The sequence below is a fragment of the Bombyx mori genome, chromosome 17 (genome assembly GCF_030269925.1).
Source record: "Bombyx mori chromosome 17, ASM3026992v2".
NCBI lineage: Eukaryota > Metazoa > Arthropoda > Insecta > Lepidoptera > Bombycidae > Bombyx > Bombyx mori.
Genome location: NC_085123.1, coordinates 14898400 through 14924643, shown reverse-complemented (window position 1 = coordinate 14924643; position 26244 = coordinate 14898400). Strand labels below are relative to the sequence as shown.

At 37.3% G+C, this 26244-nt stretch overlaps 2 protein-coding genes across 2 annotated transcripts in view; both read left to right on the top strand.

Annotated features, from left to right (window-relative positions):
* The first annotated feature begins 454 nt into the window (after positions 1 to 454).
* On the top strand, positions 455 to 13889 carry LOC101742394 (monocarboxylate transporter 14). Its single transcript, XM_004926626.5, has 7 exons — positions 455 to 588; positions 2399 to 3810; positions 5870 to 6104; positions 7278 to 7531; positions 8181 to 8402; positions 10100 to 10385; positions 10741 to 13889. The coding sequence occupies exons 2-7, from the start codon at positions 2653 to 2655 to the stop codon at positions 10902 to 10904; spliced, it is 2319 nt and encodes a 772-aa protein (XP_004926683.2). The 5' UTR covers positions 455 to 588; positions 2399 to 2652; the 3' UTR covers positions 10905 to 13889.
* Positions 13890 to 17674: 3785 nt separating this feature from the next.
* LOC101742255 (monocarboxylate transporter 14) overlaps positions 17675 to 26244 on the top strand; it is a 33864-nt gene continuing 25294 nt past the window's right edge. The window contains exon 1 of the mRNA XM_012690786.4: positions 17675 to 18496. The gene's annotated coding sequence lies outside the window, so the exon portion shown is untranslated. The remainder of the gene's footprint in view (positions 18497 to 26244) is intronic.

The window sequence follows — 26244 nt, the reverse complement described above, 5'->3', positions numbered from 1 at the left end:
TTTTAATTTTTAGAAGACGTAGGATGTATAATATTATAAAACTAATTTCTCTTACTGTTATTATTATAAATAGAAGCAGCAACTGAATAATAAAGTTCGAATTTACTAAAGTTAGAGTTCAAGATTTTATTTCTAGCTAACTTGAGCTACCTACTAATGGCTTTTTTACTGATGGTAGTACCCCTTGTGAGTCCGCGCGGGTAGGTACCACCACCCTGCTTATTTCTGCCGTGAAGCAGTAATGCGTTTCGGTTTGAAGTGTGGGGCAGCCGTTGTATACTTGAGACCTTAGAACTTATATCTCAAGGTAGGTGACGCATTTACGTTGTAGATGTCTATGGGCTCCAGTAGCCACTTAACAGCAGGTGGGCTGTGAGTTCGTCCACCCATCTAAGCAATAAAAAAAAAACACAGAAGTAAATGCAAATTTATCGCGAGTGTAACAGCGGGGCACATTTAGTTCTGTGTGTATTATTATGTTAAGACTGGCTGCGAGGCTACAACCCTGTCATATCGATCGAATGTCCATGAGTAGCTGAGCAACGTAAACTGCGAACTGGCGACACAAGGCTCTTCGGCGTGCCGTAGGTAAGTAATATTTACAAAAAAAATATTGTACGCACAATTTTAACTTTCATATCTAATCAGAATTTAAAATACAGTCTCATAATTTGTTGCTAATCTGTGCTCTAAGTAGCTTTAAAAGACGAAAAGGATTGTTAGAAATAAGATTCTTGTAATTCATTATTCATGATGAGAATTAATATAATTAAAATTTTAAATTTAATGATGCAGGGGATTTCATCGAATCTACGATCGATGGGGGATTTAATATAAATATGAAAATTAAAGGTATTTAGCAGATATATGCCACACTTGTACTTACGTAAGCGAATAACTACCGTGTTAATTCAGGTATATCATAATATATGCTACATAACTATTTATGATATTTGGGAGCCGTTGACAAATTAGTATGTTCGATTATAATTTTAAACTTAAATAAAAAACGATTTAATATTTTTTTTGTATGTTTTTAACAAATTCAATTATTAAAAAAATTAACCAGCAGTTTTATAGACTACTTAAATTTTTAATAATTTATGTATGCTAATAGTAATTTGTGTTTTAATATAATAGTATTATATTTATCTAAGACAACCGATTAACTTTAAAATGTTCATACATATGTATATATTTATGTAACGATGACAATACAATAAGTTTAACACTGAGTCCCCATATTCTGACCAGGATTATAAGGAAAAAGAAAATCGTCTAATGTAATGATTTTTTCAGCTTGAAAATGAGGCGGTTTTTTTTGGTTTTTCGATATTTTTTATTATTATTATTTATACGTGGCGCACAAGTGCCCATCTTTAAAGCTAAATATTTTTTAGAGGAAGCGTTAAATTTTGTGGACACGTCTAGTGGTCACCCACTAGTCAACGTGAGGGCATAAAAATTAGATACAATTCCAAAAGCCACGAATGAATCAAAGCCCTTTTTTCTCTCATTGCTCATCTCATCGCTGTATAAATCTCAATTTGAGTCAAATTAAGCTAAATGTTGTTGGAGAAGCAAACAAATTCTGCTATTCTTTTTTTTTCTATTGCTTAGATGGGTGGACGAGCTCACAGCCCACCTGGTGCTAAGTGGTTACTGGAGCCCATAGACATCTACAACGTAAATGTACCACTTACCTTGAGATATCAGTTCTAAGGTCTCAAGTATCAACAACGGCTGCTCCACCCTTCAAACCGAAACACATTAATGTTTCACGGCAGAAATAGGCGGGGTGGTGGTACCTACCCGTGCGAACTCACAAGAGGTCCTACCACCAGTCACAAGAGGTCTTACCACCAGTACAACCTGTACTTTATTGGAATATTTTCGTATCATGAATTTGTGATAGGTATCTATTTCTTTAATAACAGTCCGATTCCAAGGTGGTATAGCTTTGAGAATAAATAGGAATGCCTATTATCACCAGCCGCATGGGCGACTAACATGCTGGGTGTGCTAGTGGTTGGTAATCTAACTCCTGTAACACATGGATAGATTCCTGGTCAGTATATTTGTCAAGCATGTTGGGTATGCTTTTGTTCTTGTCGTGAATATGTTCTCCCATAACACACGACAATATCTAAGGTCGGAGATGTTGGATGCTAAATTAAAAAATCGAGCACAGTAATTCAGAGTTTTGAAATTTACGGAATTCTAAGCGAAATATATCTCTGAAAGAAACATTGAGAGGCGAACCTTTGTATAGAAATAGTGATGTTAAAATAATGGCTAAAAACGAATATGTTCACTTGCATCTTTGTTATTTTACTTAACATTAACAGAAAATAAAAAAAACCTAACCGAAATTTATCTATCTCTTTAACGATTTCAGGTTCGCCACGGAACTCGACTAAATTAACTCAAATTATCTAACCGCTGAGACGTGGCGCAACGCCGCGTAACACCACCAAGCCTGCATGGGTGACGTCACCCAGAAATACACTTTAATGGTACCCAACCAGAGCGCATTGAAACAAAACGTGGCTCATCAAGCCACTAGGTACTCAGCAAGGGACCCAAGATTAAGAACTTAAGGACCATTATATCAAGTATCGTAGCAGCCTTTTGTTTAGCTTACCATAAACGATGGAGGATGAATGTGGCCTTGTCTTGAAGCGCAGCAGGACGCCCAGGTCCAAAGATACTAATGACGTCGTACGCGAGTCTCTTCTATCAGAATCCACTTCTGGATTCGGTAAAGGAGAAGAAGACACGACCAGCATTGGTACAACTTCATTCTCTAGTCCCGATTTGGAAATAAGCAGCAAAGAAGCGGTTCTATTTAAATTCAACGATAAAACCAAAAGGAATAATAATAATCATGTCAAAATAATTGAAAATCCAGCCGATGAAGACGTTGACTTTGATAGATCGGTCGCTGGAGATGATAAAGTGTCCATTCCAGACGGAGGATGGGGCTGGGTGGTCGTTTTCTCGTCGTTCGTGATATCCATGATAGCTGACGGCATCAGCTTCTCCTTTGGTTTGCTATACATAGAATTTTTAGAGGAATTTCAGGCCAGCAAATCAACGACCGCCTGGATCGGGAGTCTGTTCATTGCTGTGCCATTACTGTCGGGACCAGTGATGAGTGCTTTAGTAGACAGATATGGTTGTCGAAGCATGACAATACTCGGTGGAATTATATCGACATTAGGCTTTGTGTTGGCATCAATCTCGACAACTTTAGAAATGATGATGATCACTTTTGGTGTGATCGCTGGACTTGGATTGGGTCTGGTTTACGTCACAGCCGTCGTATCAATCGCCTATTGGTTTGAAAAGAAGAGGAATTTAGCTGTAGGTCTTGGGGCATGTGGTACTGGTGTGGGAACATTCGTTTACGCCCCAATGACCCAATATTTCATTGATGAATACGGCTGGAGGGGAACCATATTACTGCTTTCTGGGACACTGCTGAATCTATGCGTCTGTGGCTGTGTGATGCGTGATCCCGAATGGTGGATTATAGAACAGAAGAGACAAAGAATGAAAGATATGAAGAGTACGAGAAACTCCAGTACTTTGTCAATTTCGAATCATCACGGCCAAGAGGCTGATTCTCCAACGAGAGGTAAATTCATGGAGGGACTGATAAAACGAGGAGTATCCCCAGAGACTGTGATAAGACAAGAAGCAGAAACCATAAGGCAACAGAAAATTGTTTTTTTGCCAGAAACTTCGGGTAGACCAAGGTCGAAATCTGTGGTGGATCTTCCGACGTATTCTACTCAAAATGATAAGGTAAAAACAATTGTATTATATAACCTAGTGTTCGATTTTTTTTATTGCTTAGGGCTTAGATGGATAAAATGGATGGATTTGAAGTCGTCGTGGCCTAAAGGATAAGACGTCCAGTGCATTCGTGTTGAGCGATGCACCGGTGTTCGAATCCCGCAGGCAATTTTTCTAATGAAATACGTACTTACCAAATGTTCACGATTGACTTCCACGGTGAAGGAATAACATCGTGTAATTAAAATCAATTCCGCAAAATTATAATTTGCGTAATTACTGCTGGTAGGACCTCTTGTGAGTCCGCAAGGGTAGGTACTACCACCCTGCCGCAATTACGTTGTAGATGTCTATGGGCTCCAGTGACCACTTAACACCAGGTGGGCTGTGTGCTCTTCCAACCATGTAAGCAATAAATAAATAAATGTACACCATTTGCTGCAATATCTACTTTTACCGTAACATATACAGCACTAGGCTTACATCGCGTGGGAGCGTTCGGGCACTTCACTGAAATCCAAAACTCCGAGTCCGTGCTCGCCCATCCAGGCTGGCCAGGCCTTCGGGCCACTGTAGGGCGCCGAGCTAAGGCCTACATGATGATGAGTGGTTACCGTCGCTGATGGACGTCAGCAAGGCCAGAAACAGCGCTATTTGTAGGCATTGATCTAAAATAAAAATATGGTATTATGATAATATCGTCTGGGCATGGCATTTTTTAATTATTTTGTTTGTGTGTAGCGGTCGATGCTCGACCGTGACTACTCAATATAATATTCAGTAATTACGAAAATTATAATTTTGCGGGTTTGATTTTTATTACACGCTGTTATTCCTTCACCGTGGAAGTCAATCGTGACCATTTGTTATGTACGTATTTCATTAGAAAAATTGGTACCTGTGGCCTGCGGGATTTAAATACCGTCGCTAGATACGAATGCACCAGACGTCTTATCCTTTAGGCCGCGACGACTAACACTAACTAATAACACTAAAGCTAATAACAAAATAGGTACCAAAGAAAAATCGGATAACAAATAGTGAAGAAAATGTTATTGAACTGAAAAAGAGTTCAATGTCTGCTGTTTATGAAAGACCTTCAACCGAACGAGTGTTGTTCGGAACTTTTATTTAGACAAGCTTATCTTACAAATGCTGTTAGCGCGATTCAGGGTTTTGCTATTTATTCTACTCTATGATGGCTAGCACTATACTGTTCTTAGACTATTAAAACTACGCAATGTGATTTTTTTTACTTATTGCCCTTGTAGGCGGACGAGCATACGGCCCACCTGATGGTGAGTGGTTACCGTCGTCCATGGGCTTCAGCAATGCCAGGGGCAAAGCCAAGCTACTGCCTACCGAAAGTACTGCTGCTAGGGTTGTAAGTAAGGAAGAATTTTGCGTTTGACTAACGACAAACATTTGGGTTGCCTTCCGATTGTTTTTAAAAAGGCACATATTTAGTTTTTTTGATACGAACGTTTCTAATGACTTGTATTGAATTATTTTTACAAAAACACGAGAGTCGATTCAGCGGCATAGTTGCAGACGTCAATAAAATCGCGATCACCGTTGTTTGTACAATAGATAGTGGTTTACTGATAACGTATGTAATGTCGGATTTTATGTCGGGATTTTGCTGAACAATTAGTGCGCTGTGTACGTTTGGATATCAAAAGAAAATATTATATGAGTGCCGTTTTACAGCCTATGTGTGTGTTTTTTATTTTTATTCCCCTTGAAGTCAGACGAGCATACGGCCTACCTGATGGTGAGTGCTTACCGTCGCCCATAGACTTCAGCAATGCCAGGGGCAGAACCAAGCTGCTGCCTACCGCTACGCAAGCTTTTTCGTTTTATGCCATTTTAGCATCTACGTGCTCAACAATAGAGCCGTGATTGTTAAGCAGAATCTTTGTCGTTTAATCCGGTGTTTTTTATGCGATAGAAATCCTTTTGGCGGGCAGACTCTTGAATTAATGTTTCCTTCACTTCCCCTCTCCTGGTTACCGAGCCTTCCTAGTTGCTGTGGTACACTTCGAGATAAATATTTTGAATGTTACAGATATCGTTATCCGCACTAGAAACTTTAATTAAAACAATCGGTAAAGAGTACGAAATCGAAGTTAAATACCCAAAGTTCGCTTTGAACTCGAATAAGAGACGGCTAAAAAGAGAAGCTAGGATTGAGGACTATCCACTGTACGCCGAACCCAAAAATGTGCAAAGGACGTATTCAGATATATGTGAATTACATGGAAAAAATAATTTTGATGAGAATCAAGATAATAATAAACGAGGTAAGGAATTTGATTTTTATTTAATTAGGCCGGTAGTAGTGTAAGCAGCTACATGATGTCCATTAACAACACCAATTACTCGGCCTTCTGCAGCTTATTTGCCTTCCAACGCAAGTAGAAGTGTGGACATAAAAATGTGACTAATTTTGAATTTGTAGCTAAGTAATTACAAAATTGGCAAGCATGTTATTGGGCTTACTAAATTACTGAAAGCTAAGCTAAGTGGTTAAGGCAGTGTTAACTATGAATGTGGAAGGCTTTAGAGGAATAGGTAGACCTAAGAAAAAATGGATCGTTTGCGTGAAAGACGGTATGTGTAATAGGGGAGTGAGCGAAAAAATGATATATGATAGAGGAGTATGGAAGGAGAAAACATGTTGCGCCGACCCCAGGTGACTGGGAGAAGAGCAGGAGAATGATGACTGAAAGCTAAGCTTTATAAGACGATACAGAGGTCAGAGTCAAAAAGATGGACTGATCAAGTGTCCGAGCACCTGGGCATGAAATTGAGCGACACACTTCACTGTGTCGCTGACCGGCCTAAGTGGCTACAACTCCCAAGAAAATGTCTCAGGCGGGCGTATCACTATGGTCAGTAATGAGCGATCGATTAGAGGAGGAGAAAGCTTTATCATAATAGTTTTAAGCGATTTATTAAGCAAATACTTGTTTCTGTTGTTAGTAGGTTCGTTTGTGCAATCACATCTTCATTATGTTTCAAATAATTTAGATGTATTTTCGGTGTTTCATTGAGAAATGAACCAAACTGGAAATATGTCAAGCGCTTGCTGTCCCTATAGAAATAGTTGAAATGAGTTGCTCTGAGACCTTTGATGGGCTAGGATAGTTCTGGTACTATAAGAATGCAAAATAGTTATAATTTTACTCCACTATGATCGAATGTAAATAAATGTTTCGAAATTTCATCTATTCGAATATCTATCAATTTTAATTCAAAATTCCATTGAATTCCTAATCATACACCCACTTGTATTGGTCTTACCGTGATGTTATATAGCCTACAGCCGATAAATGGGCTATCTAACACTGAAAGAATTTTCCAAATCGGACCAGTAGTAGTTCCTGATATTAGCGCGTTCAAACAAACAAACTCTTCAGCGTTATATATTAATAAATATATATATATACTAAACTCTATTTTTTATTTCACAGAAAGATTAATAGCGAAGACTATTTCCGAAACTAAAGATGTCGTTCTAGTTAAACAAGACAGTAAAGAGAACAAGAGAGATTGGTTGAGGAAGCAGTTGTCCGTCAATCATCATTACCTAAAAGACCTGAAGATGCCAATCACTTCGATAAGCCATAGGAACGCGATGCTCAATATCAGGAAGTACAAGCTAAAGGCCTCATCTTGTCCGGATATCTTCAAGAATTCCATGATCACAATCAACGAAAAAGAAGAGGTAATGTCGAGACTCACAGTAGAGACTCACATTTTTTTGTTTGAGTTTATGATATTTATACGTGTAGTGATTGGATTGTTTTATAGCGGTTGGGGGAAAGAGCTCTTGATTCACGAGTATTTTTTGGTTACCGGAGACCATAAATATCATAAAAGTAGCCTTTCTTCATGACACTGGTGAAAATCTCACTAGAGCATAATTCGACTTCCCTATCCTTCATGTAGAAATAGTATTAATATCAGATAAACATACAATTTTAAAATGTATCCCTATGTACTATCAATGGAATAGGCAAAAAACGGCATTAAAACTAAAAGAAAAACAAGAAATCAGCCCCTGAATTTAAAGTTAGGGTAGCGATCCGATATTTTCGCGACAGATTCGTGCAAGGCCAAGACCCGCTCCAAGCATTGGTGCCAGGTAAAAAGTCAAAGTCGGGTCGAGTGGAGACTGCGCAACGGAATATGTAACGTGGGACGCTTCTTGGCTAGGTGGTGGGATGACCTCCGAACAGTGGCCGGCAGAAGGTCGATGAGGGGAAGCGACGATCGGGCTTAGTAGTGCGGATTGGGAGAGACCTATGCCCGGCAGTGGAAGACTGTGGGCTGATGGTGATGATGATGAAAAAAATCAAACGTTCTTTTCACAGAAATGGTACGCAGACTGCGTTTCTTGTGTCTCCGATATGTTCAACGTGTCCCTATTTAAGCGTCCCACATTCAACTTACTTTGTTTGGGCACCATTATTATATTTGTCTGGTTCATCGTGCCTTACTTCTATCTCGCCGAGCACATGACCATTAAAGGATATACTGAGGATGACGGCGCTTTGATGCTCAGCTTAATTGGAATCACGAATACTATAGGAATGGTGAGTGACCTATTTGTATTATGTTTTCAGCGCTTTGCTTTTCATCAATCAAAATAACCAATTGATGACCAATTATGTATAGGGACTTTAAGTAAACCGGTCCAGTTTTTAAATAGAAAATGTGGCTGTACGAACCTAGCTTCAATTTTAATTGCGCTGCACAGTTTGATGTTTCTCAGATACCATAGACATTAAAAACGAAACCTACCTGAGCCGAAGAGATCGTAGCCTCAATTGTATTGGAGTTAGCGGCCGTTGTAACATTTCAAGTCTGGAAGGATAGGAATCAAGCGAAACAGGGGACCAAGTTATTTAGGAATTGTTACCCATACTGATGATGGCTGAAAAAGCTTGAGAAAGTTTCTGTGACTCATATCAATTGTACTTAATACATTAGGGTCGAAATCTTCGGACACCATGATTGCTTATGCCAATGCAAAAAAAAATCACTTCAGCGTAAAAGTTTTTTGAGGTTAAAACAAAGCTGCTCTGCGTTCTCTCTGTTTTATTATTTTGTTTCTTGATTACCACGGTCAAATTAAAATTATCCGACGAAACAATCGTTACCTAAAAACCGAAAATAATTTAGCGAAAATCACGTGAATATGCAAATATCATGTGTTTTTGGCAAGAAACGTTGCAGTTTTGGCCGATAAATCGAAAATCTGGTATCGTCTATTTCTGTACACAAGACCTGGATTGAGACCGTGACCAGACAGAGATATTTCAAGAAATAATCAAGATCACAACAATTTCACAGTCCAATTACGTGTTTATTTTACAGATTTTACAATTTTGAACACAGTTTTGGTGGATCCGGCGGACAAAAAAGTCTAAATTGTTAAAAAAGTATAAATAACAGGTTAAGGACTGGAGCGGTCCCTGTGGGTAGATAGTATTGCTTTGCCAAAACAAAATTAGCGGTCCCTTGGGACCGCCGCAACTCACTTGCCTAGAATACCCCTGACCGCAAGTTTTCTATTGAATATTTAAGAAACACGGACACCCATGCCTCATCTAGGCTAGTAGCTATAACATATTGAAGGGGGACTATTCGACAATATAATTGTATAATCCAAAAACTAAAAGTAGAAATAGCTTATTTGAGTAGTTCTTTATCCATATTCATCATCATCATCATCATCATTTCAGCCTATCACCGTCCACTGCTGAACATAGGCCTCTCCAATAGATTTCCAGTGCGACCGGTCCATTGCCACCTGCATCCAACGAGACCCAGCGCTTTTTATTAGGTCGTCGGTCCATCTAGTAGGTGGCCGTCCCACACTGTGCTTGCCAGTACGTGGTCGCCACTCCAGGATCTTTCTGCCCCATCGACCGTCCTCTCTTCGTGCTATGTGGCCGGCCCATATTATGGCATTTAATTACTTTTGGCAAAAATCGCAAAAAAATCTCGTTCATTAACCTGATAAACAAAAAAACACAAGATTACATTTCAATTCAACTGAATAGCACCTAACTAGCGTGCTATATACATGATAATATTTTAAGAGTGTACGTGTGGTAGATCGGAGTATTAATGACGTCTTTGCTCTAAGTCCCCATTCCGGGAGAAATTCTTTGCAATGTCCTGAAATCTTCTTGAAAGAGGGAGAATGACAGATGGCCTAAGAATTATAGAACAAGATGCAAATGTGCAACGGAAATTATACAAATTATTATACCATCACTTTTAGGTTGGCCTCGGCTGGATCGGCGATTTTCCAAATGTGTCAATTGGGAATTTATATGCAGTTTGTTTGGTACTCTGCGGTGCTTCGGTAGCGGCTATTCCACCAGCAGTAGCCAATTATTGGGTGTTGGCCGCAATAGCTTGTGCGTTTGGGCTGTTATTCGCGGCCTCGTTCACCTTTACGCCAAGTTTGCTGGTCAAACTGGTTTCGTTGGATGACTTTACATCTGCTTATGGTTTGGTGCTGTTGGCCCAAGGTATTGGGCATTTGATTGGACCTCCACTGTCAGGTGAGATTGTATAATTCATCGAAATGCTGCCAAGTTTCATATGACAATTCATTTATGGCCAATATAGCATAGGCCTGTTGGCTGTAAAAGCCGTTATCTCATAAATATTTTGTTTCGTAGATTTATTTCACTACAGAAATAGTGAAAATATTGAATTCGCTTTCAAGGCTAAAACGACGTCGCACCAACACAATTGTTGGCAAAACATTGGTATTACAGATTACTCCGTGACTATTTATAATTTGAAAATAGTATTGAAATGTTATAAATTAGGAAAATGTTATTACAAATTTAATATTATTCTAATCATAAAAATTAATACGTGATACCATTGCAATACTATAATTGATTTCAGGTTTAATTTTCGACCTGACAAACTCCTGGGAGCTCTCTTTCTATCTGTCAGGTGGATGGATAATGGCGGCTGGTGTACTCATCTCATTCATACAGCCGGTTCAAACTTATTATCAACGGAGACGTAATATCGACGACAACAAGAATAGTTTCAGCGAAGCATAGACAAATGCGGACTTTACCCCAATTTTTTTAAATTAAGAATTTGTCCAGTGTCATTGAGAATACGATTTAATTTAAAGTTTGACATTTTGACAATGACATTTTAGTTAGGTGCGTTCTTCGACTTAATCTAAGAAAGGCTTTTTCTTGTTCGGTCAATTATTTGAACTAGTTGGTCCGTTAGACGAAATTCGACCACAATTATTGACGTCTCAAGGTTCACCTTAGTTTTCACGTGTTCCCTTTATTTTGCAATTGACATTCTTCCGAGTAATGGAACAAAAACTACTATAAATAAAAATAACTACTATATAAAAAAAGGAACTGTCTTTTTTGCATATTTATTTCTTGAAAAAATCTACTTGGACCACTCTGTTAATGTATTCTGCAGGTCATCTTGGAAATCTTTAACGGTCTGACGTACTCTTCCACGAGGAACGCCAGGACTGCCTATCAGGTAGACTGCTTATGGCGGTTTATAATTCTTGCCGTATAACAAAATTAAATATTGACGTTTTAAGCTACAAGAGAATCTCTAGCGATTTTGGCACGTCTACTTTTGTCAATTAAAAACACCATTCCGTCAATTTTACAAACACCAGAATGTGCTTAAAGTTTAAATTAAAATATGACATATTCCACACCCATGATTATTTTAACTTTCTGTTCTGATGCCCAAGATTATTGAATTTAAGAAAAAAATATCCTTCACGATGGTTAATCGAAAATCGAAATTAACCCGAGTACACTTGAGTACAGTAGCTGTGTGAAATTGACGCCCAAAAAAAGGTATTATTGTACTGATTAAAAGTATTGGGTATATACAGTAAATTCGAGTCAGTTTTCTTAGAAGAAAAATCGAACTAAGAGCTTTATGTTGAAGATTGTAGCGAAAGAAGAAGTAGATATTAAACATAATAAGCTTGATTTTAAGATCCAATTAACTATCAATGTAAATCAGATTGACGATTCTACAAATAAGGTATTGGCTAAGTAATAACGATTTCTCGAAACAACGGTCTACTTGCGGTAGGCAGCGGCTTGGCTCTGCCCCTGGCATTGCTGAAGTCCATGGGCGACGGTAACCACTCACCATCAGGTGGGCCGTATGCTTTTAATTTTTTTAAGTTTTTAAATCTGGATATCGATTTATGGTGTTTTTTATTCTAGGCTAAGTAGGCTTTTGCACTATCAAATCGTTATAACTTTAAGAACGATTCGGAATACCGAGAAGAGTCTGCAAGAAATTAAGGGCTTGTTCTTCCAATACGCTTTGTACATTGTAAAATTATAATTTAGAATATTTCATTTAGAGCTAAACACTTTTTGGAACGAAGTTCCTTATGGGCGATGTGGAAGGGTACCCTAACAGGGAAAAACGTCCGTAACGTAAGATTTTTATTAGTAATGCCCACACTATACGACTTAACTTTGTAATAACGTACAAAAAATAACATATTTTTTTATCATTCATTGACCACGATCTCAGAGCGTTCGTTTGCGCAATACACTATAGTACTCTTAGGCAAACAACCGTGAATGAAGTGTACCACAATAAGTTCGCACGTTACCGAATGACCGTGGGTTGTTGCGAAACCTTTAGTTTTATTTTCTTTATACCTCGAATAGAACTTAAAATGAATATTTTTATAATAAGGAACTTCGTTCCTATCCGGTGTCCCACAACACCACACATCTTTTATTTGTTTTCATAAAGTAATTAGTTAATAATGTATGTAACTCGTTCGTTAGCAAAACTAAACGAAATATTGATGTTTAAATGTAATATCAAATGTTTACTCGATAATATAATACAATACAATACGCGAGCAAGTTGATTTTGAATTATTGTCACACTGCACAACACTTATCTCTCTTTCATTTCAATTTATTTTTTAATTAAATAAATTCACACATATTTAATTTATGTTTCAATTAATTGTTACAAATACAATAACACAGATAATACATATTGTTCTCATTGTTTACGTCACTGTTTGTTCAATTTAAAACAAAACAATGTATGACGACAATATAAACAAGCAATTATCGTTTAATTAATGAAGAAAATATTGTTTGAACTACTTTTACGGTTTATAAATCTCGCGTTTGTTCCGATTTTAATTACTTACTTCTGATGTTTCGAATATTTTCGTTTTCGTGATTCGTCGGGAATTCTGTTTGACTGTAATTAAGCCGGGATCACTTAATATTAAATAACTAGCGTCCCGCCCTCGCTTCGCTTCGGAAACTGTAATTTATTATTGATTTCTCCACTATTTAATGGATGTTATTGTACATAATATAAACCTTCCTCTTCAATCACTCTATCTATTAAAAAAAACCGCATCAAAATCCGTTGCGTAGTTTTAAAGATTTAAGCATACATAGGGACAGACAGATGTAGGGACAGAGAAAGCGACTTTGTTTTATACTATGTAGTGATATTAAACCGTAAAAATAGTTTTCATTACGTCCACGCTCCGAGAACACCGAAGAACTTACTGAAAAAAAAATCTTACCTTTTTTCTACCAATTCTAGTAACCTCAAGGGGTTATTCTAGATTCGCCGAGCTAGTAGGTGAGCTCACGGGGCTCTAACCTGGTGATGTTGCTCACATTAGCCATGGCAAGAGCATCGCTTCGCTGAATCTACCACCGGATCGGAAACGGGACCCACTGAGAAAATCCCTCCAAGAAACTCAGTGAACTAAAACGCCTTGTTCGGACAAATTTGTACTACCAGTTTCACGAATAGTTTTCAAGTTTCATATGAATTAGTAAATCGTAAGCTCCGATAAGTTGAATATTGCAAAATTATATGTACGCTTATAAATTTGTAAATTAAATACATAGATATATACAGGAATGCTAGTATAATAATGATCTTAATATTTCTGATAATATAAATATATATTTACTAAACTATTTATTCATGTTGTTGGTGTATATTTAATCACAATTAAATGCAATTACTGAATTATTATTGTCTTTCCTTATGAGTGATTGTCCTTCAAACTATAGCTTATGCAGGGACGTCTTAAACTAGGATGGGGCCCTTGGGCACACAAGAATTTGAGGCGCTTTTGGAAAGTCATCATCATCATCATTTCAGCCTATCGCCGTCCACTGCTGAACATAGGCCTCTCCAATAGATTTCCAGTGCGACCGGTCCATTGCCACCTGCATCCAACGAGACCCAGCACTTTTTACTAGGTCGTCGGTCCATCTAGTAGGTGGCCGTCCCACACTGCGCTTGCCAGTACGTGGTCGCCACTCCAGGATCTTTCTGCCCCATCGACCGTCCTCTCTTCGTGCTATGTGGCCGGCCCATTGCCACTTCAGTTCACTAATTCTACGGGCTATGTCAGCAACCTTCGTTCTTCTACGGATCTCCTCATTTCGGATTCGATCACGTAGAGAAATGCCGAGCATAGCCCTCTCCATAGCTCGCTGCGCGACTTTGAGCCTACTAAAAAGATCCCTAGTGAAGCACGGCTCGGAGACGTGGTGCTTCACTAGGGATCTTTTGGAAAGTAAAAAAAGTTAATTATAATAACATTTTTTTACTGAGTTTGAAAGCATTTATTATAGGTAATCAAATACAGTATGATATAATATGTCATTAAGATATTAGAATGCAGCTGGTTTTTTGGTTACGATTTCGATAACGGTTTCTTTCGGGATTTCTGTTGAGCAAAATCTTCTATCATAGTCATAGTATATGCCTTGTAAATACCTTCTGATTACTGATTTGTGAAAAAAATGTAATGTGCCCGACAAAAATGTTTTGAGAATAAACGCGTGAGAGAAATTGTCGGTTTTTCGGGGCCCCCTGAGAATGGGGCCCTGGGCACGGGCTCCGTGTGCCCTTATGGTAAAGACGGTATTGAGCTTATGATGACTCCTACGTAGACAACGGCTTTTGTAATAAAGAAACGCGTTCTTTGTCGATATTTCCTTTGATATTAATCAATTGAGATCGGTGTGCTTATGAGAGTTTGTGTAAGCCTAAAAGTTAACTCAAATTTGTATGGAGTAGTAACAAATTTGTAACAGCGCCCCTAGCGGCAAACGTAGGCAAACGTTCAACCCCATACTGAGTTAACTTTTACGCTATCGAGAACGTTAAAAAACTCGCACTAAGCACACCGAAGTCTTGTCATAAGGATGGTGTTCCTGTGAGGTCTGTGGTCGCCAGCAGCGTTTAAACAGTAGGTAAATAGAAAAAAAAAGATCAGATGCGATATTGAAATACTAAATAGATAAATAGATAAGTTAGAGAGTTATAAATATATAGATAAGGAAGATAGTTTAAAAAATAAATAAAAAAAAACAAACTCGAACAACAAGCCGAAATAAAAATGAGATGATTATTTGACTTTGGTGATCCTTATAGATCTTAGATATTAGAGCGAATTATTAAAATTCCCGTCATGACTTACGCGAGTGTGGTGTTCGCTCACGCGGCACGCACACACATAGACACCCTCCAATCTCTACAATCCCGCTTTTGCAGGTTAGCCGTCGGAGCTCCGTGGTTCGTGAGGAACGTTGACCTACACGATGACCTGGGCCTCGAATCTATCCAGAAGTCAGCGTCGGAACGGTACTTCGATAAGGCTATGCGTCATGATAATCGCCTTATCGTTGCCGCCGCTGACTACTGCCCGAATCCTGATCACGCGGGAGTCAGTCACCGTCGACGCCCTAGACACGTCCTTACGGATCCATCAGATCCAATAACCTTTGCATTAGACGCCTTCAGCTCTAACACTAGGAGCAGACTTAGGGACCCCGGTAACCGTACTCGTCGAACTCGACAAAGAGTTCACCGTGCAACCTAACCCATGCATCATCCCGCTGAGTTTCTCGCCGGATCTTCTCAGCGGGTCGCGACTCCGATCCGGTAGTAGATTCATTCGCGAAGCAGCTGCTTTTGAGTTGTTAGGTCTCCTTTGGAGGCGCTCGGGCAGCTGTTAGCAAATCCCACCCCTCCTGGCTGAGCCTTCGATCGCCCACCTGTCCAGGTGAAACTGGAAAGGCCTCCGGGCCACCAGTAATCCTTCAATAATAATAATAAAAAAAAAGAATTATTAAAATTATTGTTTCCTCATCGGTCCTTGATGTGTACATTTTCAAGTCAGTCAGACGTTTAGAAGTTAATAAAAATTTCGTTTCATATATATAGGTTGAGCTATTTTATAAATCTTGTTAAAAATACATTCGTAGATAAGAGAAATTGTTATCTTAATACAAAAAAGCGACCGTGATTAATAAGCTGATAAAATATTAAACTGTTCTTAATAAATAAAAAATTAGATCTAGTATTCAAATTCTCGTAGCGCAGTAATAGGTTGGGTGGTGTTACCTACCCGTGCAGACCCACAAAACGTCTTAACACCCGTAATTACGCAAATTATGACCAGTAATTACGCAAAATGTCATCGAGATATTATGTGCTACGTATATGTACTTTTTGCGGGTTTCATTTGCAATCAAAAATTTTTTTAAGTTGTGACGTGTTAATTCTAAGATTGAGATTTAACACTTTTTGAAATTCTGGTACGGTCTTGTAAAATAAATTTCCTTTCTTCCAGCCTGTATTAATTGAATAAGGAAGGTTATTAAAATAAGTACATTATTATAAGGCCAGGCGGACAAGGAAAACCATTATGGTCTGTGACGCTATTATTATTGCATTCCTTTTGCATTCAGCCGACATTATGCACTATGTAAGTATGTACTGGTAAAAATATTTGGATTGTCAGTCGAGCTGCTGATGCAGATTGGCACTTGGGTTCCGTACTTTTCTGAGATCAATTTACCCTGGAATAGACATCTGGCTTCAAGAGGACTAAGTTCAAACGATTCTTTGAAATCCTTGTAACAAGAAAATAATTAACATAAAATCGATGCGTACATGTATGCAATCAACCTTGCTAGGTTATAACTAACCCAATTCTATTTATTTGTTTGTTTAATTAGTAAATCTGGACTCCAGACTAGGCTTGCCAGGTTTTTTTTCAGCCTATAAAGAGCAAATGCTTAAATAGGCAAAAAAATACGGAAATTTAGTTTTTTACCCGGGATAAATAAAAATCAATATTTATATAGTGACTTGTTTTTATATTTCTCCGAGAAGTAAGTCAGTATTAACACTTTTTTATCGGTTTTAACATATTTATAAAAATCAATACAATTATAATCGGACGGTTCGAATACATTTTAAACTAAGCCTAAAATACGGGACGATCCGGGAAATACGGGACGTCTGGCAGCCCTACTCCAGACACAAATACTATAGTAGTACAGTTGTGTTTCAACTCTTCGGGGCGAAGAACCAGCTCTAGAAGAAGTTACGAGTACCTAACAAAGTATCTTCTAAAGATTTAAGTCTTATTTTATGACTTAATCATATTATTTATTTCGACAGATAAACAATTTTCGTTAAACTTATCACATCAAAGAATTAGAATACACAAAGAGTAACAAGGTGTAGAAGGCAAAACTTCCATTATTATATTTACAATAGTAACAAAATATGAACCGCAAAATTATCAGTGAAGAAGAATATTTAGGTCAAATTATTGTCGAATAATAGTATTTGCATGGATACATTTCCCGCGTAATTTAATGTCAAGACCGTATCAATTCATGTTAGGCACGCTTTGCAAAACACGAAGTGGTATGACACTTTCTAAGAATCGATTCTTTGTTATCATGTTACGCCACGCAGCGCATTCCGTGAATTTCTGTGGTTATTTTCCACTGCGTTCGTCGTTCAAAGCGAATGCGAACTAACGTATTTTTACGAAACAACGTCCAGCGCGTATCTACGCGAGATAAGGATTATTATTGTTTGCAATTTTATGTTTCACTAAGCAAACAAAGCCGTTTGATATTTGAATACACTGGTTTCAATAATCCGATAACAATAGACGTAGGTACATAATAGATGGAATCAAATTGGTTGCTAAAGAAAAAAATTATCATAGTAAAAACATTCGTATCTACAATATCATGAATTTAAATTTTTTAATTCGCTTTTTATTTTGAATAAACAGCGAAGACGTGAACTATATGAAATATTTTTAATTAAAACGTTGTGTCTTCAGAAACTGAACACCGAATACCTACATGATTTGGAAACCTGATTATCGACGCGTTTTGATCACCCGAAGACACTAGTAATATTCCTAGACTATTATACTGCTTTTCGAATTAATTTCACCACATAAACAAAGTAAAATTCCACTGTTATCGTCAAGGATATGTATGTAGTCGTAATTGCGCTAGTGCTGGGATTGTAAACAATGTTATCTTCGTGAGATAAAGCATTCATTACCGTTGCTGCATTTTGTGCAGTCGTCGTTATTATAGTAAAGAAGACTTTGAGAGAAGAAAAGAAAGAAAAAAAAAACAAAAATGCGGCGTTATGGTTAGAGGCGCGGCGACGCGTGTCTCGCTTGCCTGCCGTCTCTGTAACTCAAAAGTGCTCAAAAGTGTTCGATTTGTGTAACAGTGCGCACGTGTTTGTCCCGTGCACGCGGAACAGCTGACTAACCGAACTAGTTTCTGTGAAGAAATACGAGGTATGTTGTGTGAATTAACCTTATAAAAATTAATATTTCTTAACAAACAATCCAGAATAAAACAGAGATGGGTTTCAAATTAATAACCCAACTGGTTTGAAATGTTTATTTATGTCGTGAATTCCGTGAATGGAAGGTGTAGTGTTGGACGCCGTTTAACACGATTATCGATGTTTGATTTGTTTATTATCAAAATTATCGATTCTCATTCATAACTAACTAATGTTTATATTTATATTCGTATTAGGTATTTGGTGATGCTTAAATTATTTTTTGAATGTTAATTTTTTCTTCGGTTCTTGATTATTCATACTTAATAATAATAATAGTAATCTTTTATATTATAATGTAAATATTGATTTGTAAAAAATGAAGTAGTTTCTTTTGGAGTAAATTCTTAATTAGGTATATCAAATTTGGATGTTGAGCCCACTGAGCTTCTCGCCGGATCTTCTCAGTGGGTCGCCTTTCCGATCCGGTGGTAGATTCTGCGAAGCACGGCTCTTCCTAGGGTTCGTGTTAGCAACGTCATCAGGCTTGAGCCCCGTGAGCTCACCTACTAGTTAAGGCGACGCTGATGTAGCCTCTCAAGGCTATCAGCTTAGGTAGGAAAAAAAAAAGGATGTTGATCCGTAGTATAATTATACGTTGTTTTCTTCTTGTACCTAGGCGTAAGTTCAGTAAATATTCATTAGTATTTAGCGCTGTCTCATTTGTAAGCGATGATCAAATACAAATTAAATCAACATTAAAGTGGAAGTTTCATACCATAAAACCAGCGACCTCCCGCGTTAGCGGATTTTTTTTAAAGGGATTTTATGACCTGGTAACTAAGACCTTTAGGTCATGTCTTATTTTACTTTATATTCTTATTATTATGAAAAATGATAATATGGAGTGAAATGAAATGAAGACGATTAATTTGAGACATTAATCAACTGGGATGAAATTAAATAAAATGAGATGAGATGATATGGGATGAAATAGAATCTCAGTATAATGGTGGACATTTACTGAGTTTTTTTAAATCATATAACTTTGTACAGGCGAACCACTACACATGCTGATTACATTTGTAATGTAACCGCGAGTGATCAATGTTGGCAGCTTTTTCGAATTGAATTGGTTACGGTTCATTGTAAATCGATAATTGTTTTGTAGTCGTAAATCAAACAATGCGGCCATCATGAAAAAATAAATGTGCCTAGAATTAAATCTCGATCAATCAATTATACAACAAATTATAATAGCATACGACGACACGAGAACAAAATGTATCCAGGCATTTTCCCTTAATGTGACTACGTAATAAGGAGACCCAATGTAATTGACGATTTGAACTTATACTTATAATAAATGCAGAATTAATCTTAAAATAATACCGATAGCGTAAAGATAAAACCTATAAGTAATTTTAAACTTAATTAATTAAAAAATTAGCGACGGAGCGCATGGATCTGATTCCATTACGGACGTTCAGCTGGTGTCCTTCTTGTGTACTTACTCATCGTTGGGCTTAGGCCTTCGAGAGCAAGGGCGAGGATCTCTAGAGTCTTTGTTACTATGCCGTGCAACATATTATTCCTCCTTTTTCATTTTGTCGTTTGCTTCGATTTTACAACTGATCGCTTTGCTGCAATATATTTAGCCAAAATCGCCCTAGTAACTGTCAAGTTGTACCATCCTCTTAAAATCTGTTTTCCCGTCAGTGCTATTATACCATATTATTCAACGAGTTTTTTTTACCGCAATCTTTAGTTTTATTGAAGGAATTCAATGATAGTACCTATAAGGTAAACTAACACCGGAATTTTAACACCATTCCTTTGTCTATTCCATATATTTCTTCTGCGAAACTCAATGCGTTCTTGCTTATATAATGGGACATCAAATCTCTAGTGCAATCGAGACTGGTTTCAAGATGGCTGAAGCATTTACATTGTAAGGTTTCGTTCTCGCAAACCAATTTATAAGAAGTAGCCTTTACACGTCTGTCCGTGTCAAACAAAAGAATAATCTAATGTGTACTTCGTCTATACTAATACTAATACTAATAATATTATAAAGAGGAAAGATTTGTTTGTTTGTTTGTTTCGAATAGGCTCCGAAACTACTGGACCGATTTGAAAAATTATTTTTCCATTAGAAGCCGACATTGTCCCTGATGAACATAGGCTACTTTTTTTTAATTTTTTTTTAATTTTTTTTTTTGTTTCATGTGTGTTTTAATGTTTCCGAAGCGAAGCGAGGGCGGGTCGCTAGTTCTGAGATATACAGATTCTTACGTAGCTATGGTACTAATCAATATAAGAGTAGGTGTGGCAGACGCTCCTCCGCATGAGTTAATAAAAATACAAACATTCACACGTTAAAAGAACCTGTAACTCAATTATTGATCCAGACACAGACGAGACAGTGTTTACAAGAATTATAACGGTACAAGCTTTTTGTTTTTGATGATGCTTTAGCTGTTTTTTTTTTTTTTATTCTTCCGTATGATTGGAGAAGCTCTTCTGGCTGTCTAGTTTACGGTAGTGTCAAAGACAAGTCTAATTTACTGTATTTTTAATTTTAAAACCTTCCCACCCACTTTTTTTTTTAATTTATTTTTATTGCTTATATGGATGGACGAACTCACAGCCCACCTGGTGTTAAGTGGTTACTGGAGCCCATAGACATCTACAACGTAAATGCGCCACCCACCTCGAGATATAAGTTCTAAGATCTCAGTATAGTTACAGCAGCTACCCCACCCTTCGAACCGAAACGCATTACTGCTTCACGGCGGAAATAGGCGGGGTGGTGGTACCTACCCGTGTGGACTCCCAAGAGGTCCTACCACCAGTGATTACGCAAATTATAATTTTGTGGGTTTACCACTTCAGTTGAGGAGACTAGGAAAAAGGCAATTTCTCTGTAAATCTCAATGACACATTATAATATCAAACCTAAATCGTTTCTTTACAATTCATTATTTGTTCTGGACTGTTCACTTCGGTATGTCCTCGGCACTATGTCTCGTACTTCTTCTAACGAGACTCTTATTCCGTAAGCTCATTGGTTTTTACCCCAATAAAACGTTATAAGTAGTATAGAAAGCAATTAGTCATGATTCAATGGAGCGGGTTGTTTTGAAAACATATAATGACTTCATATCTCAAATGAATATCAATGATAAGGCATTCACTTCAGCGTTATTGTTCTACTGTTTCATTATGGATCATTGGACGGCCTATGCCGTTGGGCGTATCTCAATTATGCCTCAAAGAGATTGTAACGATATCTAGGCTCATAATTATGGTCTTGATTAGTAGCCGAGCAGCTCAAACTATTTTCTCTACTGGTCTTGAAATATGCCGCTATAAGGTTGATTTTTTTTATAAACTTACCAATGCTAATAGCCTTGAGAGGCTATATCAGCTTCTTGACATGTAAGTGAGCTCACGGGGCCCAAACTGGGTGTGTTGCTAACACTGGCCCTAGCAAGAGCAGTGCCTCGCAGAATCTACCACCGGATTGGAAACGCGACCCACTGAGAAGATCCGGCGAGAAACTCGGTGGGCTGACTAAGGTTGAGCAGTATCCATCGACGACAGTAACACATTCCGCAGTTTAACTTTTCTGGATTCGTCACACTTAAATGACATTATCGCCAATTCAGTATAAAGAAACATCGCCTCTATTGTCTTCACAAAATAGTATACGTTCCCTTATGACAACAAGCCACAGAGACTACATTGTAGAATTGTAAAGAACCTTCGAGATTGAATGAAGTTTTTTTTTCACAGAACACGCGCGTCCGCGACTTATTTGATTTATGGGTCGCATCTGCTGGCGTCCTTGTAGTGTCGGCCGTTGCTCTGTTCTCACAAAAGCTCTAATTTTAAATATCATTAAAATGTTTCGAAAGTAAAGAACTGTTTGATGTGTTTGAACATTATTCGATCGGTGTTCAGTATTTGAATCAGTTGAGGGGTTATTTCTGAACGTTTGGTATTTCAGAAATAACATCCACATCATTACGGATCTTCCCGATCCATTAACGGTGCTTTTAGGTACCACAAGCACCGGTCACCGCCCTCGCTGAACCCGTCGCTTGCGACGAAGGGCTCGACGAGTTAATTACCCCATAAACACAGCCCAATGAGATTCTCGCTAGATCAGTGGGTCGCGTTTTCGATTCGCTGGTAAATTCTGCGAAGCACTACTCTTGCTAGGGCCAGTGTTAGCAGCAACACTCCCGGTTTAAGCCCCGTTAACTCACCTACACGTCAAGGAGAAGCTGAAATAGTCTCTCAAGGCTATCAGCATAGTTAGGAAAAAAAAGAACACGACAAATAATAATAACTATAATAAAAATAATAACTGGCAACAAATCACGTATGATCATCCGGCCCCAATTTAGGATTCCCTGATTGTTTGAGTTAGTTTACTAAAAAATGTTAGGTATCAATTGCTGATATGACAGCGTGAGTCATATCAGTGTGATGTGATGTCTATGGGGCTTGAACACAATACGAGTATGTCTTCAACAGAGATGACATTGAGTGAGTGGTCAAAATCCCGTGGTACGGTAATCGTGGTAAGCAAACACCAAACGAGGATTATTCTCATGTTTATATTCCTCATAGCCCGAGAGCCCGTGGGATCTACCTGTATGTATTTGACCAGACCTGAATTTTCGTACATTGAGACCTCTATACCTACCATGCATGAGGTGGGGACTCATTAAGCTCAAAGTGGTCGACGCGCCGAGCGCTCAGGTAGGACAGGTACCGAATTTGACGGATTTTAAATCCATTTGACCACGTCTGCCGTTTTGAAATTTTGAAAATATATGATTATTATTATCGGAAAATAAGAATGGCAGACCATTATCGCGCATTTTACTTTGTGGCAGACCACTTTGAAAATGCTAAATTGCATTGAAAATGCAAAATTTTGAAAGTAATTGACTAGATCTGCCATTGATTTAATAATATGTTGTTTATTATTGTCTTAAAAACTTATATTGATCACGGCAGACCTCTACATTGCGTACATACATCAACATATAATAAAATCTTAGCTACTACCCGGCCAGATGTATATTATGTTTTCCGTTCACTGTTTTAGAGGAATACAATTTACTTGCGATTTACTTTAGCAATGTATTTACCGAAATTAATATCTTTTTATATTCTTTATACTAAACTTCATTAGTTAGACAATAAAGAAGTGAATTTTTTATGGAATAATTATAAATAATACGGTATAATGCTGATCAAAAAAGAATTCAATTCCTCATTTTTATTTCGTCAAGACAAAATTTAAAAGTGTTAAATCAGTTAAAAAAATATATCATGCATGCATTACATATTATATATATATATCAATCTTCATTCATCATCATCATCATCGGAGTCATCTTTATCGTTAGGCGACTCATCTTCATCAACCATTGAATCGAATACTTCAAAAATAAAACATAAATTGTAAAATGAACGTAAATTCATCTGAACATGTTCGAGAAAGAATTGTTATCAACTTACCAGGAACATTGGTGATTAAGTCACTCAGTTTAGCATGTTGCATAACTCAGCATTATACCGTATTATTTATAATTATTCCATAAAAAAATCACTTCTTTATTGTCTAACTAATGAAGTTTAGTATATAGAATATAAAAAAATATTAATTTCGGTAAATACATTGCTAAAGTAAATCGCAAGTAAATTATATTCCTCTAAAACAGTGAACGGAAAACATAATATACATCTGGCCGGGTAGTAGCTAAGATTTTATTATATGTTGATGTATGTACGCAATGTAGAGGTCTGCCGTGATCAATATAAGTTTTTAAGACAATAATAAACAACATATTATTAAATCAATGGCAGATCTAGTCAATTACTTTCAAAATTTTGCATTTTCAATGCAATTTAGCATTTTCAAAGTGGTCTGCCACAAAGTAAAATGCGCGATAATGGTCTGCCATTCTTATTTTCCGATAATAATAATCATATATTTTCAAAATTTCAAAACGGCAGACGTGGTCAAATGGATTTAAAATCCGTCAAAATCGGTACCTGTCCTACCTGAGCGCTCGGCGCGTCGACCACTTTGAGCTTAATGAGTCCCCACCTCATGCATGGTAGGTATAGGGGTCTCAATGTACGAAAATTCAGGTCTGGTCAAATACATACAGGTAGATCCCACGGGCTCTCGGGCTATCACAAGCTTATAAACGCAGATATATTTAGCTGTAGAATAATATTCCATGTTTATTTACGTCAACGGCCAGAGCCCGTCAGTCTTTATTATGTTAATGATTTGAAAGCATTCAGAAAATTGCGCATGTGTTTTGTAGGGAGATGTTGCTTAGGGGATTTTATTCCTGTTTACATTGTTACTCTATTGAGTATTCGAGGATATCTCGCCTTTTTGGCACTAGGAGTGTAAGGTCACTAGTGGACCCTTTATTCCAGATAGGTTGTTCAACAATGAAAACTTACATTTAATTATCTTTAATTTACTATTAACATTTACTAGTGGTCCCGCAGTAGTCGAAATTCGACTATAATTAATTGGAATTGTAAGTTTGTCAACTATTATGATTGTATTTTATACTTCTATTATCACAAATTTCGCCAAGACTATAAAAAATATTAACAAAGACAAACAATATTTAATCTCAATTTGACAACAGACGTCAAGAACAAAAGTTTGTCAATAAATAGTATGCATGCGTGTGTGCGTCAAATACATGGTATGTAGGTGTGTAATGTTTTCTTTATTGATTTAATGTATCTTTTATGCATTATTTTAAAAAAATATGAGCATTGTGCACTTCTTCTCTATATTCTCTATAAGTGTAGAAAATTTCATACTCCTCCGTCCGCGCAATTTTCGTAAAAAGAGATACAAAGTTTTTGCTTCACGTATTAATATATAGATTAGTATATCTAAGCACAGGTATATAGCCTATAATTTTATCTTTTTTAGAGCAAAACTCATCTATAGATACTACGATCGTTTTATCTAAAAATTTTAAGGTGATAAATTAGATAGCACTGACTTTATCTTTGATTGGACCACAGCGATTTATCGAATACCACAACATTAACATGACGAGAACATTATAATGATTTCCTTAATTGGTGTAATTTTATTCGGACTAATAAATTTATCTAAGACCCCACGAAGAAGTTAGAATAATGCTAGTTTTAGACGGAGTCTCAGAAATAATGGCGCCTATGAGTCTAATACTGCATTATAATTATGTACATACTCACTAATTCAGACAACGCATGCACGTATAAGCCCTATTCCCACGCGTGAGTATCAGCCGGCCAAGACCTGTTCAACCGGTAAACGTCATTCGTAACCTCGATGTAGATCGCTTGAAAGGTTTCCACCAGATACATGCGTTCGCTACCTAGAAATATTATCCTCCATCTTTACTAATATATAAATCTACAGTGGTTTTTACGGATGCTCCGTTATAACTACTGAACCATGCATCCGATTGACTTGAAACTTGGTATCCATGTAAAAAATATATGTACTTAATGGATAGGCTTTATGGATACTTAATGGATAATATTTATATGAGTGTTGGACTCATATAAATATTATCCACCAGTTGCGCGGGCGCTAATGATGAGAATCTTTGTGGGGGTGAGAAATATGTTAAATTTAATTTTAAAGGCCCAGCAAAGCGGACGGGTACAGCTAGTTTTACTATATAGTAGAAATGCAAGTTATGT